The following is a 19,378-nucleotide window of genomic DNA, read 5'->3' as shown; positions in this document are numbered from 1 at the left end:
TTTATTGCATGACATAAGTATTTGATACATCAGAAAAGCAGAACTTTAATATTTGGTACAGAAACCTTTGTTTGCAATTACAGAGATCATACGTTTCCTGTAGTTCTTGACCAGGTTTGCACACACTGCAGCAGGGAGTTTGGCCCACTCCTCCATACAGACCTTCTCCAGATCCTTCAGGTTTCGGGGCTGTCGCTGGGCAATACGGACTTTCAGCTCCCTCCAAAGATTTTCTATTGGGTTCAGGTCTGGAGACTGGCTAGGCCACTCCAGGACCTTGAGATGCTTCTTACGGAGCCACTCCTTAGTTGCCCTGGCTGTGTGTTTCGGGTCGTTGTCATGCTGGAAGACCCTGCCACGACCCATCTTCAATGCTCTTACTGAGGGAAGGAGGTTGTTGGCCAAGATCTCGCGATACATGGCCCCATCCATCCTCCCCTCAACACGGTGCAGTTGTCCTGTCCCCTTTGCAGAAAAGCATCCCCAAAGAATGATGTTTCCACCTCCATGCTTCACGGTTGGGATGGTGTTCTTGGGGTTGTACTCATCCTTCTTCTTCCTCCAAACACGGCGAGTGGAGTTTAGACCAAAAAGCTCTATTTTTATCTCATCAGACCACATGACCTTCTCCCATTCCTCCTCTGGATCATCCATATGGTCATTGGCAAACTTCAGACGGGCCTGGACATGCGCTGGCTTGAGCAGGGGGACCTTGCGTGCGCTGCAGGATTTTAATCTATGACGGCGTAGTGTGTTACTAATGGTTTTCTTTGAGACTGTGGTCCCAGTTCTCTTCAGGTCATTGACCAGGTCCTGCCGTGTAGTTCTGGGCTGATCCCTCACCTTCCTCATGATCATTGATGCCCCACGAGGTGAGATCTTGCATGGAACCCCAGTCCGAGGGTGATTGACCGTCATCTTGAACTTCTTCCATTTTCTAATAATTGCGCCAACAGTTGTTGCCTTCTCACCAAGCTGCTTGCCTATTGTCCTGTAGCCCATCCCAGCCTTGTGCAGGTCTACAATGTTATCCATGATGTCCGTACACAGCTCTCTGGTCTTGGCCATTGTGGAGAGGTTGGAGTCTGTTTGATTGAGTATGTGGACAGGTGTCTTTTATACAGGTAATGAGTTCAAACAGGTGCAGTTAATACAGGTAATGAGTGGAGAACAGGAGGGCTTCTTAAAGAAAAACTAACAGGTCTGTGAGAGCCGGAATTCTTACTGGTTGGTAGGTGATCAAATACTTATGTCATGCAATAAAATGCTAATTAATTACTTAAAAATCATACAATGTGATTTTCTGGATTTTTGTTTTAGATCCCGTCTCTCACAGTTGAAGTGTACCTATGATAAAAATTACAGACCTCTACATGCTTTGTAAGTAGGAAAACCTGCAAAATCGGCAGTGTATCAAATACTTGTTCTCCCCACTGTATCTGCTTGTTGTCCCCTTATGCCATAGTTTGTACATCTCTATTGTCAGCATAAACCACATTTGTTTAAGCAAGTCAGCCATGTTTTTTTTAAAGGCAGTAAATGAGGCAGAATGAACTGTTTCGCTGCCAGACAAAGCTCCGCTGATAGCCAGGTGTAGCAGTGGTAAGGAGTTGGGACAGCTTTATGTAGGCCCTAACAGTTTGTGGGCACCGTTTGTCACCGCTATAGTGCAATTAATGTATTGTTTAGTGTTGTGGCTTTGCTGGCATTCATCCCACTTTTTTGTCCCACCAAGATTGACATGCTAAAATCGCCAAAGCATCGACTAGTTGATACTTGTAAAAAATAAAAACATTCTTTAATGCCTACCTCGTACCAATGTTTGTCCTGTGTAATGGCAATCTTTTTTGTGTGTGCTGAAATCCGTCGTTTTTGATAAAACTTCAACGGCATCATGAACTTCACCCAGTAACAGGTCATTTTAGCCTCTACCAGGATGCTGAAACTTGGCCACAAGTGGATCTTCCAGCAAGACAATAACCCCAAGCACACATCAAAATCCACAAATAAGCAGATCAGCTTTAATATTGCAGATAGATTGTGGGTTCTATCCTTAGAAATCATATTATATTACCAGAGAGCTGTCATAATCCATCAAAGTTCCATAATGGGGCCAAAATGGAAGTAATCTTGGTCAGGGAGAAATCCAAAACCAGTCTAAATAGAATGAATGGCAGTAGAACAGGGTTTCACAAACTCGGTCCCCGGGACCCCAAGGGGTGCACGTTTTGTTTTTTGCCCTAGCACTACACAGCTGATTCAAATAATCAACTCATCATCAAGCTTTGATCATTTGAATCAGCTGTGAAGTGTTAAGGCAAAAACAAAAAAGTGCACCCCTTAGGGTCCAGAGGACCGAGTTTAGGAAACGCTGCAGTAGAGGCATAGGTGATGCATTTCCTGCTTTTACTTATGCAGGAAAATAAAAGGCATGTGATGTATCAGACACGTATTTAACGGAATTAAGGTCAACCTAAAATATTGTCATGATTATAAATACAGTTTTTACGGCTTTTCATACACATTTTCTGTGTAAATAGCCAACAAAAATATGAAAACAGACCATAAATGTCTCAGATTTTGTTTTCTTGGAAAGCTGAGTGCGCTATTATATAATACAATATTAGTACTGGTTGCATTTACAACTTGTCTAAGTACAATCATCAACTGATTTCAGCCAGTGTAAGGCTGTGGATTGACTGAATAGTTTGAATATAAATTTGGCATATTGGCAGTTAAATAAATTAATGGAATCATTCCTCTAAAACTGATACAGAGCAGATAAATTCTTCACATCCATTGTTTTACACAATATCTTATCACAGCACTGGCAAACCACGGTTGACCAACTCCCTGACCAAAATGGCTGACCTTTGGACCATCATAAGATTTGTTCCATTCTAATTCCTAATTCTATCAATTTAATTGATTGCATAATTTCTAATCACCTTTTCCCCCCGTTGTCCCTCCCAATGTGTTCTCCAACTCATAAAACATTTTAGAAAAATGTTCAGTGTCGTTATCCTCACAATCATTTTGACCCCTACCTTTGAGAAAACATGTTTTACTTGTTAAACAAAATGGCTTTACCTGAGCAATTGTATTAGTATAAAATATAATTTTTCAACCAAACAATGTGCACACTATAGCTCAGTATTTAAATGATTTATTTTAAACAGTCGTTATTGCTCATCTTTATCAAAAGGCGTCAATTTCAGACCCCACTGTAGTTTGAATTGCTCCTGAGCCTTGATTATACTAGCTGTTTGCCCTACGCTTACAGGATATAGGCTATGCTTATAAACCATTTAATCATATTCCCCACCTCCCAATAACAAGAATAATCCTTTATTACATTTTTATTTAGGTACCCAAAAAAGAAATGCAGGGTCAGTTCGGTCACAGACAGGAAACCCTTCCAACACCTGGCACAGAGTGATTTATCTTGGAATAACAACAATGATGCTACCTTCAATAAAGACAAGACATTAATGCTATAAAAACATCAAGCTAATGCTCATCAAGGCCAGTGTTGGAGGTAACGTGTTACCGTAATATATTACTTTTGTGCGTAACGGAGTAATATAACGAGTTGTCTTCAAATATAGCAATAGTTACTTTTTTCAAGTAACAAGTCCTTTACTTTCATCATATCTCTGTGTGTTATACATTGTGTACAAAACATGTTCTTCCCATGAAATAGCATTCACCTGGTCAGTCTAGGATCCCTTATTGATGTCACTTGTTAAATCCACTTCAAATCAGTGTAGATAAAGAGGAGACAGGTTAAAGAAGGATTTTTAAGCCTTGAGACAATTGAGGCATGGATTGTGTATGTGTACCATTCAGAGGGTGAATGGGCAAGACAAAAGATTGAAGTGCCTTTGAAAGCCATTTTGCAATGGTCATCTTAGTCTCCGGACTTGAAAACCTGTGGTATGGCAGTAGGTGCCAGGCACACCGGTTTTTGTCAAGAACCGCAACGCTGCTGGGGTTTTCAAGCTCAACAGTTTCCCGTCAAGAATGGTCCACCACCCAAAGGACATCCAGTCAATTTGACAACTGTGAGAAGCATTAGTCAGCATGGGCCAGGATCCCTGTGGAATGTTTTCGACACCTTGTACAGTTCATTCCCTTACAAATTAAAGGTGTTCCTAATGTTTGGTATACTCAGTATATAAACTCAGAGAGGCTGGACTGAGGGCTTGTAGGCCTGTTGGAAGGCAGGGCCTCACCAGACATCACCGGCAACGACGTCGCCTATGGGCACAAACCCACCGTCGCTGGACCAGACAGGAACGGCAAAAAAGTGCTCTTCACTGATGAGTCGCGGTTTTGGCTCACCAGGGGTGATGGTCAGATTCGCTTTTATCGTCGAAGGAATGAGCATTACACCGAGGCCTGTACTCTGGAGCGGGATCGATTTGGAGGTGGAGGGTCCGTCATGGTCTGGGGCGGTGTGTCACAGCATCATCGGACTGAGCTTGTCGTCATTGCAGGCAATCTCAACACTGTGCGTCACAGGGAAGACATCCTCCTCCCTCATGTGGTACCCTTACTGCAGGCTCATCCTGACATGAACCTCCAGCATGACAATGCCACCAGTCATACTGCTCGTTCTGTGCATGATTTCCTGCAAGACAGGAATGTCAGTGTTCTACCATGGCCAGCGAAGAGCCCGGATCTCAATCCCATTGAGGACGTCTGGGACCTGTATGATCGGAGGGTGAGGGCTATTCCCCCCCAGAAATGTCCAGGAACTTGCAGGTGCTTTGGTGGAAGAGTGGGGTAACATCTCACAGCAAGAACTCGCAAATCTGGTGCAGTCCATGAGATGCACTGCAGTACTTAATGCAGCTGGTGGCCACACCAGATACTGACTGTTACTTTTGATTTTGACCCCCTTTGTTCAGGGACACATTATTCAATTTCTGTTAGTCACATGTCTGTGGAACTTGTTCAGTTTATGTCTCAGTTGTTGAATCTTATGTTCATACAAATATTTACATGTTAATTTGCTGAAAATAAACGCAGTTGACAGTGAGAGGACGTTTCTTTTTTTGCTGAGATATACATAGATATAGATAGATGGCAGCTGTGTTGTTACCCTGCTTATCCTTTTCCTTGTGAAAATACTCCCATTACTTTTACTTAGTCGAAGAGAAAGAGGACAACGTTTTAGTCAAATGCAAACTCTGCACAGGCAGCAAGCATTGATCTCTTCGACCACATCAAATCTGAAATAGCATCTGGAAGTCAGGCAGAAAGGCACAAAAGCTGGAAGCCTAAGTTCCAGAAATGCGTGAAAGAGGAGAAATCTATAGGCATTAAGATAATAAACAAAAGATGCACATGCCTAAACAATATTTCCAAGTGTTCTTACAAAATGTCCATATAAAGAATCAAAATGTCTGATAAATCCAATGTTTGATCACAACAAAATTATATTTTAATATACAAAGGAATAGGCCTATTGGCCATAAACATTTAGGCAGCTTTACGAAACGAAATGTACATTAAAGCCACTAAATACAGGCTATCAAGTGACAACAAGGATGACTTCAAATAACCGGCGCATTAACCTGCTGAAGGTGAATGCAAACCGTGTCATATAAACCCTACACAAAATGCATTGTAATAAAGTCATACCTCCTCTGTCCTTGACCTTTCCTAAATAAGTCTATTTAACACACTGACTGAAGTTAGAATTTCGATATTACAATCAAGTGTGTTCTAAGCACTTTAAGGAAGACATGTATTTTTTTTCCCCACGCTGCCCTTCCTTCACCCGACAGTTGACTAACGGCCAATCAAAACTACACCTAAACTATATTGAACATAATTTCACACATAATAACAATAGATGCAGTCTAAAGACCAGATTAAATTCACAAGTCTGATGGGTGACAATCAGGCTATCAATTGTAATTGTGAATGAAGGATTCAGCACCTAGGATAGCGCCTTAGGTGTGGCTTTGCTCATCTGATACAGGTAGGCCTATAGTGGAGCTTCGTGGTATTGAATGGACAGCGGAAGAAAAGAAACACAATCACAACAAGTAATATGTAATATATTACTTTTCATGCAACAATATCGTAACTTGACAAGATTAATTTTCTTAAATGTAACAATAGATTACTTTTCTAAGTAATGAATCCCAACACTGATCACGCCACACAAATCCCTAAATATTACAATGATGTGTAATGTAGGGGAGTGTAATGTAGGGGACTTGTGTGGCTATATAAACACGACTTGTTTTTTTGGTGTACCCTCAAAAGTGCTTTACGGTTGAAAGCCATGCCACATGCTTGACATTTGAACGGCTTCTCTCCAGTATGTATGAGCATATGTCGTTTTCTATCTTTGCTGACATAAAAGCGTTTATCGCACACTGTGCATGGATACGGCCGCTCCCCTGTGTGCCTCCGCAGATGCTCCTGCAGCTCACTCTTCTGCCTACAACCTTTGCCACATTCTGGACACTTGAATGGCCGTTCTCCAGTGTGTGTCCGGGTGTGTATCCTCAATTCAGCCGTAGATTTGAAACCCTTTCCACAGAGGTCACAGAGGAACGGTCTCTCGCCAGTGTGCATTAACATATGCCTTCTTAACCATACCAACTGGAAAAACTTCTTCCCACAGTCTGGGCAGATGAAAGCAGCATCTGTGTGATGCAACATGTGTTGTTTCAATAGCTCTTTTCTCTGGAACCTTTTCCCACAAGTGGAGCAAGCGTGGGGTTTTCCCTCGACATGACTCTTAGAGTGTGATTGCAGTAGTTTTTCACTCCGGAAACCCTTTCCACACTCAGCGCAGAGGAATGGTTTCTCCCCTGTGTGAATTCGCTCGTGAATAGTCAGAGTGTACTGTGTTCGGAATAGTCGCTGGCACACTGAGCACTGGTAAGGAGTGGACTCATTTCTCTGATGTAAGCGCAGCTCAGTTAACGAAACAAAAGTCTTCTGACAAGAAGGACAGGGGAACGGTCCCGTAAATTGATGAGTACGACTGTAGTGGCTCTTCAGGTCCATGCCCTGAGAAAAGATCTCGTCACAAAATGTGCACTTCAAGACGTCAGGGCACTTGTTGAGACTTTCCTTTTGGTGTGAAGCAATGTGCCTTACCATCGTAGCTTCAAATTTAAAAGTCTTATGGCATAGAGGACATGCTTTCGGAATTGTCTTTTTATTAGAGGACTGTGCTGTAGTGGTGGGGGCCTGAGAGATCGGTGGTTCCTGGGTTGCTGTACTGGAAGGCTGAGGAATGTCATTTTTCTTTTCCCTTGGAGCCAGTGACCATGCTGGCTTAGTCCCATGTTTGTGACTTCTCTCTAACCGACAACCTCTTCTGCTCTGCTGGTGTCTCTTCCTTTGACTGTGGGATACAAAAGCCTTCAAAGCACTGGGACACTTAAAGCGGCTTTTGTCTGAGGCGTGATGGTGAAGAAAGTGGCTTTTCAAACGAGACGTTTGTGAAAACGTTGCATGGCATACGGGGCATGTTTTGGAATTATTTGCATTTAAGGAAAGTTCTGGAATGATGCGAGCAGAAGGGCTTTTTGATCTTAGCTCCTTCCTTTTTTTGACGGCTTCACTTGTAGGACAACCTCTTTTGTTACTCTGGTGTTTCTTCAAATCACGGAGGAAGGCAAAACCCTTCAGACAAAGAGGACACTTAAAAAGTATTTTGCCTTTGTGAAATATGATAAGATGACTTCTCAACATATATTGAAATTCAAAAGTCTTATGGCATAGATGGCATGTTTTGGGATCACTACTTGCATTACTGGACTGTCCCGATATACTGTCATTCTTTCCATGCTGGTGTTCATTGACCTCCTGTCGTTTCATCATCTCCTCACACTCCTGCTGCTGATGTTTTTGTAAGTCGTCCTGATGGTCAAAGCCTTCCCCACACTGGGTGCACTGGTGAGGGCTCTGCTCAGTGTGAGTTCGCATGTGCGTTGTCAAATCCTTCGCTTCAACAAAACTCTTCCCACATAAGGAGCACGTTTTGGCACGCTTGCTTCTTTTAGGAGACTGCTCTGTGGTATGGGAAACAGGACCAGGAGCGCCAACTGGTGTTGGAAGAGAGAAGTACCATTGTTAGAAGGTTACAGATGTCACTCTCACCCCTAACTTGAGCCTTGGAATACATTTTCTACACACACACCACTAACTTAAATCTTGGAATGAATTATACACAAACACACCTTCCATACATGTCAAAAATATATATATTTTTTTATTATGTTTTACTCACCTGTCATATGACTGTTGTCATCAAGTTGGGTCAGCAGCACTACGGGCTGAAGTTCTAAATCAGACACGTCTTCAACCACCTGTTGTTTTCTTCCACTATTCATTCTGCTGTCACTTTCATCCCCTTTTCTCTCGTCTGTTTGCTCTCCGGGAAGTGCCTTGACTTCCACTTTTCTAGACGCCCTTTTCTCATGTCGATGATCCAACTCCACAGAAGGCCCTTCATCCTGATCCGAAGACACGACTTCGCCATCTGAAACCTTGCCAGTTCCCTTGGAATCAGGCATATCAGGCATGTTGGCGAGAAACGTGTGCAGTTCAGAAAAGAACGGACAGGTTGCTCGGCCACTACTGCTTGGGTTCCTCAGTGCTTGTCTGTAGCTGTGCTTCATGTGCTTCATCTTTGATTGGCACTGCTTCCACGTCCTTTTGATGCCGATGTTCTTTAGCCGCTCTGAAACTTCACTGTACGCATGTTTCTTTCGGTAACTCTGCTCCATCATCTGAAGAACCTGTTTGTTTGACCACACGGAGATCAGTGCTTTCGTCCCCTCCAGGGTCCAGGTCCGTGTGTCATTGTCTGCCGATGTTGTAGAAGACATGTCTTCAACCATCTGTTTGCGACAATGTTTTTTGGGGGGGCTTTTCATCTTGCTGTCACTTTGAGGGATGCAAAATGTTTCATCCTCATTTTTCTCTTTGGTTTGCTCTCCGGGGAGTGTCTTGCCTTTCACTTTTCTGGAAACCATTTTCTCACGTTGAGGCGCCAACTCGACAGCCACAGAAGGCCCTTCATCCCGATCCAAAGACATGACTCCTCCATCTGAAACCTTGCCAGTTTCCTTGGACCCAGGCATATCAGGCACCGCGGCAAGAAATTTGTGCAGTTTAGAAAAGAAAGGACACGGTCGGCTGCTTGGGTTCCTCAGTGTTTCTCTGTATCTCCACTTCAAGGCTTTTATCTTATTGTGGCACTGCTTGGTTGTCTTTCTGATACCAAGCTCCTTTAGACACTCCGATATCTCACTGTAAACATGTTTTTTTCTATAGCTTTGCTCCATCTTATGAAGAATCTGTTCATCCGACCATACAGAGATGAGCGACTTTGTCTCCTCAGGTGTCCAGCAGGTCCATCCGACGTCGTCTGCTGTCATCGATGATGTCGAGGACATGTCTTCTCCATCTACAATCTCTACCTTTAAAACATCATAAGCCAAGTCATGTCGCAGTCTCTCCTCATAGTCGTTCTCTCCCCATTCCTCTGTTCTTCCATCCACTATTTCCGCTGCCTTCTGAACCGTGTCCAAACTCATCCCCAGCTCCTTCTCTACATTAACTTGCTCTATCAAAGTGTCCCTTTCCTTTCTGGATGCACATGTGGATAAAGACTGGCTATGCGAGCGTGCTTCATCAATGTCCATTTCTATCCTCTCTGAGAGCGAGTGAGACAGTGAAGAGAGGATAAGATCGTCGGCACCAGATGAAGGAGCTGAAACATTGGGAAAAAGATCAATATTTAGTCTGCCTGTGATTGCTACATAAATTTTTGGATTTAAATGATATATGCTATGATGATGTATGATTCTTGAAGAATATAACTTGTAAATGCCTCCTGAGCTTAGTTCAACTGTCGTAGCCCATCAAAATGAAAATATACGCTTGTTTTACTTTATAGCCTCAAATCATGGTTAAAACTAAAATGTTGGTATGGATGGTCAGTCCTTGTATCCATAGCTTTGTCTGTGAATATGAGAGTGGTTACATTTTTCCAACTCCATCCCTCAGATGTTTACTAAATCAATATCTTGAAAATAGAAACAAAGCATAAATTCCCCCAGAGGCCTCGCTGCTTACGCCCACGATTCCTTTCAAAACAAATGGGAGCGTCTCTACAACAGTTACACGTCCAGTGTAGCAGCCTGTTAGTCTCGTTACAATTAAAAACGTCATGAAAAACTTATTTGCCACTGTATGAAAACAGAGCTGGGAAAAAGCCTACCATTAGTGAACAAATGGCCATGGCATCTGTTGTGCTGAAGAAGAGTCTTCAAAGGCTGAGGTTGAGTCACAGAATGTGCACACTCCTTCAGCACAGAGGGGGCAGGTCTGAGCCATGATACAGTCTGAAGGGGAGGTGGTTTAAAATTAGCAACAAATTAAATTGACCAAATGACAAAAGTAAGGTATGGTAGACTCCGCAATATAACAACAACTCAAAAATCGGCCAAGGTTGCCACTATTGGCTCTTCCCAAATTGCATCTACCTGTTGAAAGGTTGGCATTGGAAGCAACTTCTCCAGCCTGATGAGGAACTCCCACATCAGAGTCTGCAGTGCTGCGTCATACCTGGGCCCGAATTCTTCTGGAAAAACATCCTAGAGGAAACATTAAAGTGCACCTGAGTGGTGTAAAACAGATTAAACGAATGCCTTAATTGAGTGTGAGGCATCCTATTGACATCATTAGTAGCTAGTCAACTCAATATTAGCTAATGCAGGTTGGGGTTCAGCATTACTGAGTACGCCAGTAACGAGGACTTCCATGGAATAAGATGTGGAACAGATTGTGCACACACTGCTGTACAGTTTACCTCTGATTTAAATGTCTGTTCAGCAGAAACATTGTTCTCACACCAACCTGGAAGAAGTGGTCCCTCTCAATTGGGTCATCGAGAAGAGTTTGGATGAGTTCCAAGAAGTTGGATTCCGATGCCTCCACCTCTGTATCTATCTACAGCAAGTATACATAACACAGTTAGTAAGTGAACCTAGCCAACAGAGTTACAAGGCTTGATCACTTGAGTGGCACGCACCTCCTTTTCTCTATGAGTGATGATGCAGGTCCTCATCCTGCTCAGGTGTGGCTGGATGGTCTCCGGGTCGGCTGAACTATCAGAGCGACACAACTCCAGAACCAGCTGTCAACAACAAACAGGTAACACTGAGGCATTTTAGATGCAAACCAATCTGGCAGTGAGTATGGTATAAGAACGTTAAAGTAAGTGTTACATAGTATGTAAATGCACTTACAAATGCGTATAATATTGAACCTTTATGTATCATCATGCAACCTTATTTTTCAATGGTTGCACAGTTAAACAATAGTTATTTTCTCACTTTTGGGTGTGATTGCATTGTTTCTCTGTCCTAGGAATAGAAGAGGTTGGTTTTCATAACGTGTCTTGACCCACCTTTGAAACCCTGACGCCCTGGTCAAATTTACATCCAGGACATTACTGAATCCTCATTCCTCACAGATCACCCATATGGTTTGTTTTCAGACCAATAGCCCCACATTTGAAACCTTGATGATTAATTGGTACACTTATTTATTCCAGGGATGAAAGCCTCCTCTGAAGATCTCAAGCCATATTATTGGTATGGTTTGCTGGTTTCGGAGAAATTCCCATGACTTTGTGAGATGTGCACATCTGTGAAACGGGCTTGAAATAAAGACGACCTAGAACGTGCCCAGAATTGTGTGTTGACACGTTCGTAAATTCACTCTGGCGAACTCCCCGATTTCCGAGCACTCTCGTCTGTGTGCCAGAGGGCAGAATAACTGATGAATTTACCAAACGCTCGACACCCGTTGAATATGGCCGGTGTCAGTAAACATCGGGGAAAAAGCTTGATTAAATTGTTGCCAGCAGCACAGTTTGCAATGCTCTGGATAACATGAAAACAGCTTAACCAGCTCTGCTAGGGCAAGTAAAATGGTCAGTGAGGTGTTCTCTCATTTATGTCTGGAAGTAGCTAGCAAGCTAGCCAACGTTAGCTTGACTGCCTTTGTGAGGTCAGAACTCTTGGATCAACCCTTCTCCTAGGCCAGAGCGACCAGTGTGTGCTCTAAACGCTCCGAGAGCGAAACACTCCGAATTTACAAACGCCCAGAGCACACTCTGAGCTCTCTCTGGCACTCCAGAGTGAATTTACGAACGCACCCATAATGTGACCCATAGTGCGTCGTGAAGAATCAGGATGGACATGGCTATGAAAAGCGTGCAAAGGCCAGAAAGAAGAGATTGCGCAAAGTAACAAGAAAAAACATTTCAGAGGGTACATTCTCTACACAATTTGTTTCACTTTCGGATACAGAAATCCTGTTGATTATTTAGAAGGAAAGAAATTCCACAAATGAACAAGGCACATCTGTTAATTGAAATGCATTTTCATGAAGCTGGTTGAGAGAAAGCCAAGAGATATTGACACTTTTGCAGTTACTACATGATTCCATATGTGTTATTTCATAGTTTTCATGTCTTCACTATTATTCTACAAAGTAGAAAATAGAAAAACCCTGGATAGGTGTGTCCAAACTTTTGACTGGTACCGTACATGAGAGAAGATGACACTAAACTTGTTCAGTCAATGAATGGTGGGTATGAAGATCAAAACATTAAGCATTGTGAGAAGATACCTCCACTGTTTCACCAAACAAAAGTATTACGGTTACCATTTCACACCAGAGCGTTCCCCATACTTGGACTATCACAGAGAAGTGGTAAGTGTGTTGATATAATCTGGTAAGCGGTAATATGTAATATGAATGTAAATTTGGCCACGGTTTCAAATGTGGGTCAAGACATCATGAAAACCAACCTCTTCTGTTCCTGGGACAGAGCACCAATGCAAATAACTAATTGTTCAACTGTGCAACTATTGAATAGAAGGCTGCATGATGGTACATAAGAATTAATCTTATAGCATTTGTTAAGTGCATTTAAACATTGTTAATAACTAGATGTAAAATATTGGCTCACTATTTGGCATAAACAGACTAGTTATTGCACTAATTTGACAAACGCGGTATAACTTTGTTCATGATTTATAATGCATTTACAAATGATAAAATGTTAAAAACATAATTATAACCTCTTTACAAGTGGAACCTTATAGTAAAGTGTAACCGGATTTGTTTTATTTTACCATTACTTTTACCAGGAGTCCCATTGAGCCCAAGGTCTCTTTCTCAAGGGAGCCCTGCATGCACACAAATGTCACCCCACGTTCTACTTCAGTCATACCCCTCCATCTCTCACCTGTGCTCGCAGCCCCATGATGAGTTGTACTTTCTCTCTGTAACTCATCAGATCAGGGATCATCTCCAACACAGTGGTGACAAACTCCTCCACCAACCCGTAGTCCATTGTGTCTCTCCGCTGAACAACTTGCCATAGAGCTGCCGACACCAGCCGCAGTGGAGGAACCAAAAGACGCAGAGACGACAGAGGAAGACCTGGTAGGAAAGAAAACATTTGTTGACGTTCCAGGCCATCTTTTATTGCAATTGCCACATACAGATTATCAGATTGTACACGTCATGGAGTGGTTTTGCTGCTGCGTAGCTAAATGTGGGTGGCAGTAGCCTAGAGGCTAGCTATCTACTGGACAGGTTATGTTCCTACTTCTACACTGGCATAATGAAACAGAAATTAGTTAACTACATGAATGAAGGCAACTAAGATTACAAATAATAGAGCCTGCATTTCACTTATAAGTAGCCTACATGCATTTATTTGACACTTCTCAATATAACAACTGACCTATACTGCAATCAATTGAACATAATGAAGCTTTGGTTTTCAGATGTAAGAACGTTTTTTAAGCCTCCCCACCTTAATTACCAAGAAATATCACAGTAGTGCCTTTCTACTTTCTAAATCCATCCTGAATCCACCCTTCCAGTGGGATCAAGATTATATGGATTTTCTGCATTAAAACCAACCTAACCTAATCCTGATTAAAGGTGAGACTGGATTACCAAATCCACATTCAGAGGATGAGAATCTTATTTTTCAGTTTTGAAATACCCAACATTTATTCCAATTAGGGCTGTGACTGTCATGGAATTTTGGAAGACTGTAATTGGACAGCCAAATGACCGAGGTCACCATAATAACGGTTCAAAAAACGTTGACCCATATTTTGTCCTCTCCTCCGCTCCTGACTGCATGTGCTGCCATAGAAATACAATGGACGTCCACATTCAATTCAATGATGGTGGACTGGCAGCCATTGCGAGTGTACCCAGAGCAGCAAAGCAGGAAGTAAAATATGTGCTGCGATTTCTGGATTCAACTCCACTGACATTACAAAAAAAAGTATATATTCCATTGCATGAGCCGCATTAGTTAACATAATTTGAATGAACATTCTATATACAAACACTTACTCCATCATTTGCTCACACACACACACACATTTATACTGACTATCATCATATACGCTGCTGCTCCTCTGTTGATCATATATCCTGATGCCTAGCCTAGTCACCTTACACCTCTATCTACCACTATCAATGCGGTATCCCTTCACATTGTAAATATGGTACTGGAACTGACCCTGTATATAGTATGCTTACTTTATCGTGTTCTTATTTCTATATATTGCATGTTTTGTTCTAGCTTGCTATTTTTTGTATTACATTGTTATGATTACTGCACTGTTAGGGTTAGAGCTTGCAAGAAAGGCATTTTTCACTGTAGTTGTGCATGTGATTTTAAGGGTGCGTTCGTAAAACCCCTTTGGCCATCTACTCTGATTTCAGTGTGCAGAATAACGGATGAATTTACAAATGTGCAACAACCGTTGAACATGACCGGTGTCAGTAAACGTCTGCAAAAAAAACTATGAAATTGTTGCCAGCAGCACAGTTAGTCACCAATGCTCTAGATAACATGAAAACAGCTCAACCAGCTCTGCTAGGCCAAGTAAAATGGTCAGAGTGAGATGTTCTCTCTTATGTCTGAAAGTAGCAAGCTAGCCAACTTTAGCCAGGTAGCGTTGGTGCTTCAGCAAAACGCTCTGAATCTGGATTTATGAACTCACCCTAAAACTTGAAATTATTGCAGGGATAGAGGTTATATTCCTGTGTGCTGCTGCATTGTAGTCAGTCAGTCAGCTGTTTGTTAGCCTGCAAATTCTGATCCTACCGTTACACTTGGTTACATCACTGCACTGGAGTCGGAACGCAGTCGTGGTTAGATTAAAACATTGCGGAGCCGGTGTGCGATATGGGTCAGAAAATGTACCTCAATGCAGGGATGGGATGTGCCACTACAATTTTATCTATATCCAAACTGATAACTTACATCGAGAGGATTGAAATACTGCTAGTTTATCCAGAAAACGTACCTTTTCGCCTTAATGCTAGCTAGCAGTAGCCACACCAGCCATTTAGGAATGGCACGTCATGTTGATCAACAAAGGAGCTGATTGGCTGACAATGCCATTGCAAAATGGTTGCAGTGACTACTGCTAGCTAGCATGAGGACGAAAAGGGCAGTTTTCCATAAAAACTAGCAGTATATAAATCTTCAATGTATCAGTTTGGATATAGGGCAAATTTGGAGTGCATCCCATCCCTGCATTGAGGTACGTTTTCCGACCCGGCCCTGCTGTTGTGTTTTTGAGCAAGGCACTTAATCCACCCAGGGGTGCTACGTGCACACTGTGCCTCTCAATGTGTGTGTGTCTTGGGTTTTGGGGAAGACTCTTTACTGGAATTAAGGGGCCTAGCCCGAACCATGAAAAACAGTTCCAGACCATTATTCCTTCTCCACCAAACTTATCAGTTGGCACTATGCATTGGGGCAGGTAGCGTTCTCCTGGCATCCGACCAAACCCAGATTTGTCCGTCGAACTGCCAAATGGTGAAGCGTGATTCAACACTCCAGAGAACACGTTTGCACTGCTCCAGAGTCCAATGGCGGCTAGCTTTACACCACTCCAGTCGACACTTGGCATTGCGCATGGTGATCTTATGCTTGTGTGCGGCTGCTCGGGCATGGAAACCCAATTCCTGAAGCTCCAGATGAACAGTTCTTGTGTTGACATTGCTTCCAGAGGCAGTTTGGAACTCGGTAGTTTGTTACAACCGAGGACAGACAATTTTTACGCGCTACGTGCTTCAGCACTTGGCGGTTCCGTTCGGTGAGCTTGTGTGGCCTATCACTTCGCGGCTGAATCGGTGTTGCTCCTAGACGTTTCCTCTTCACAGTAACAGCACTTACAGTTGACCGGAACAGCACTTACAGTTGACCGGAACAGCACTTACAGTTGACCCGGGGCAGCTCTAGCAGGGGAGAAATTTGACAAACTGACTTGTTGGAAAGGTGGCATCCTATGACGGTGCCACGTTGAAAGTCACTGAGCTCTTCAGTACCGGCCATTCTACTGCCAATGTTTGTCAATGGAGATTGCATGGCTTTGTGCTCATTTTTATACACCTTTCAGCAATGGCTGTGGCTGAAATAGCCAAATCCACTAATTTGAAGGAGTGTCCACATACACTATATATACAAATATATGTCCTTGTCTTCTTCTTGGTTGATTTATGACATCCATGTGCTCCACTGTCACTATTCACATCCATGGTAACCAAGAACACAAACTTTTGAAACAATGTTATTATCATGTAATTTGCTTGTCGTGGTTGTATACAAATGCTTTTTCTTAGCTTCATATTATTGATTGATGGTATGCACATCTTGGAGTGATGCTTAAAGGAACAGGTCCATTTCAGTCACAGTCAGGAAACCCTTTCAACACTCGGTACAGTGATTCATCTAACTGAACAAAAATATAAACACAACATGTAGGATGTTGGTCCCATGTGCTGAAATGAAAGATCCCAGAACTGTTCCATACTCAGAAAAACCTTATTTCTGTGCACACATTTGTTTACATCCCTGTTAGTGAGCATTTCTCATTTGCCATTATAATCCATCCATCTCACAGGTGTGGCATATCAAGAAGCTGATTAAACAGCATGATCATTACACAGGTGCTCATTGTGCTGGGGACAATAAAAGGCCACTCTAAAATGTGCAGTTTTTGTTACACAACACAATGCCACAGATGTCAACAATTTTGAGCTAGCGTGCAATTGGCATGTTGACTGCAGGATTGTCCACCAGAGAGGTTGCCAGAGAATTGAATGTTACTTTTTCTACCATAAGCCGCCAGAATTTGTCTTGGGTTTTGGGGAAGACAGAGGACGAATTTCCACCAGCCGCTCAACAAATCAAATCTGCAAAGTTGCTTAGGAGCTAGAAGCAGAGCTGCCATGTCTGTCGGCTCCATCTTGCCATATCGAACCTATATGTGATACCAATTAAGCCTGGGGACAGGTTACATTCTTTACAAACAGCCCAATACGGATGTTTTTTTCACTAATTTGTGAAAATTAACTACTCAGATCAGCTCTTAAAAAGATCTGATGTAAAAAAAAGATCTGAAGTGATTGGTCAACACCAATTTGTGGGAAAAATATCATAACTGTGTAACCTGTCTAAACATAGCCTTAAACTCTTGAAGATTATTATGTTGAGTTGTGTGACAGGGTTTACACAGGCAGCTCAATTTTTATATTTTTTCCACTAATTGGTCTTTTGACCATTAACATCAGATCTTTACACATCAATATATATATATATTTGAGATTGTTATGATTGGTCCATTGAAAAAAATAGCAGAATTGGGCTGCGAATTCTAGAAATTAATATAGCGCCACATTTCTTTAAATAATTGGCTATCCATTTAGTTAAGAAAACAATTGTCAAGTCTGACAGTGAAAACTATTAATGTAACCTGATTTTCTTACCATTATCTTCCTCCTCGTCAGTTTCCTTGGACTCAGGCATGTCAGGCATGGCGGCGAGAAATTCGTGCAGCTCAGAAAAGAACGGACACGGTCGGCTACTGCTTGGGTTTCTCAGTGTTTCTCTGTATCTCCACTTCAAGGCCTTAATCTTGTTTTGGCACTGCTTCCACGTCCGTTTGACACCAAGGTCTTTTAGCCGCTCCGAAATCTCGCTGTAAACATGTTTGTTTCTGTACGTTTGCTCCATCTTCAGAAGAATCTGCTCGTCTGACCATACCGAGATCAGCGCCTTTGTCTCATCTGCGGACCATGTCCATCCGACATCGTCTGCCAATGACATTGTCGATCTAGTTTTTTGATAGTAGTCTACAGCAACTAGTAAACTAGATAATACAAGGTTAATATTAGTGTTAGTAGCTAAGTCCAAAAGCTTTGGTCGCCTAAACAAAGTGGTGGACTACTCCCTCTTTGGCTGGCTACTTCGACGTGGCGTCATGACGTCATCTACAAGAAAACATGGTCGATTTCCAGGTGGGTTTCTTTGCAGTCGTGCTGTGAATCTGAATATTGCCAAATAAGTTATAAATAGAAAGTAATACGAACTAACTTGCCGAAGTACGTTTGATTAAAATGTATCAGTAAAACAGTCCAGAAGATGAGTTAAATTTTGTTACATTTTATCATAAGCGGGAAAAAAAACTCTAGATCAATTATACTCCACATAGAGAGAAGAATATAAAGCTCGCCCTCCATTTGTCAAATTTGATTAACACTTACAAGCCAAAACCCCAACAGGAAGTACCAGTTACGCGCTCAATACGGAAGTGGTCTGATGAAGCAAACGCTAAATTAGAGGACTGTTTCGCTAGCACAGACTTTAGCACATCAGTCTTTTTTTTATTTTTGTAAAAAAAAAATATTAACAAAAAATCAATACAGAAAGTACATAAGGGAACACAAGTATATATAGATTATATATAATGGACAATCGAGCTACGGGGTACAATATCACATTACAATTACACAAGGACCTTAAGGGACATACATACACTTACAATTCTAACAGCTTTTTTGTTAGTAGAGTATTTAACTGTCTTAAAATACAGTTCAATTTATTTTTGTAGGGTAAGAAAATTAGTTTTTTTGTTAGTAAATTTACATTAGTGTAACCAATATTCTAAAAACAAAGAAGTATTTTTATACAATATATCCCGATTATTCCATATATAATATCTGTGTGGAGAAAAATTGTGTTTATAAATTAAGGACCATGACAAGAAAACCTGCCGATGAAAAGCAGAAAGTTTCACTGGAATTTTGTCAATATTATAAGTTAAGGCCACCAAAAGTAGAGAAGACATGATGAGGAATAAAATTCCAGATAGAAGTGGGTCTTCTTAGGAATTGTTTTATCCAATTGATCTTAAAAGTATTATTTAAAGTAGTAAAGTCCAGAAAATTCAGTCCACCATTCTCATAAGTGTTCATTACAACAGGTTTCCTAATG

General features: G+C 41.9%; 1 protein-coding gene across 2 annotated transcripts; it reads right to left on the bottom strand.

The window, feature by feature from the left end:
• Positions 1–3,344: 3,344 nt before the first annotated feature.
• Positions 3,345–18,666, bottom strand: LOC139558712 (TERF1-interacting nuclear factor 2-like). 2 transcript variants are annotated; one of them, XM_071374064.1, is made up of 8 exons: positions 17,872–18,652; positions 13,307–13,503; positions 11,078–11,182; positions 10,903–10,995; positions 10,530–10,640; positions 10,265–10,388; positions 8,267–9,754; positions 3,345–8,081 (listed from the first exon to the last, which is right to left on the bottom strand). In XM_071374064.1, the coding sequence occupies exons 1-8, from the start codon at positions 18,209–18,211 to the stop codon at positions 6,193–6,195; spliced, it is 4,347 nt and encodes a 1,448-aa protein (XP_071230165.1). In that variant the 5' UTR covers positions 18,212–18,652; the 3' UTR covers positions 3,345–6,192. The 2 variants fall into 2 exon arrangements, with proteins under 2 accessions (XP_071230165.1, XP_071230166.1); XM_071374065.1 differs by lacking the exons at positions 3,345–8,081; positions 10,265–10,388 and having other exon boundaries at positions 8,956–9,754; positions 17,872–18,666.
• Positions 18,667–19,378: the final 712 nt, after the last annotated feature.

The sequence above is a fragment of the Salvelinus alpinus genome, chromosome 29, assembly GCF_045679555.1.
Source record: "Salvelinus alpinus chromosome 29, SLU_Salpinus.1, whole genome shotgun sequence".
Classification (NCBI taxonomy): domain Eukaryota; kingdom Metazoa; phylum Chordata; class Actinopteri; order Salmoniformes; family Salmonidae; genus Salvelinus; species Salvelinus alpinus.
This window is presented reverse-complemented; position numbering and strand designations above follow the sequence as displayed.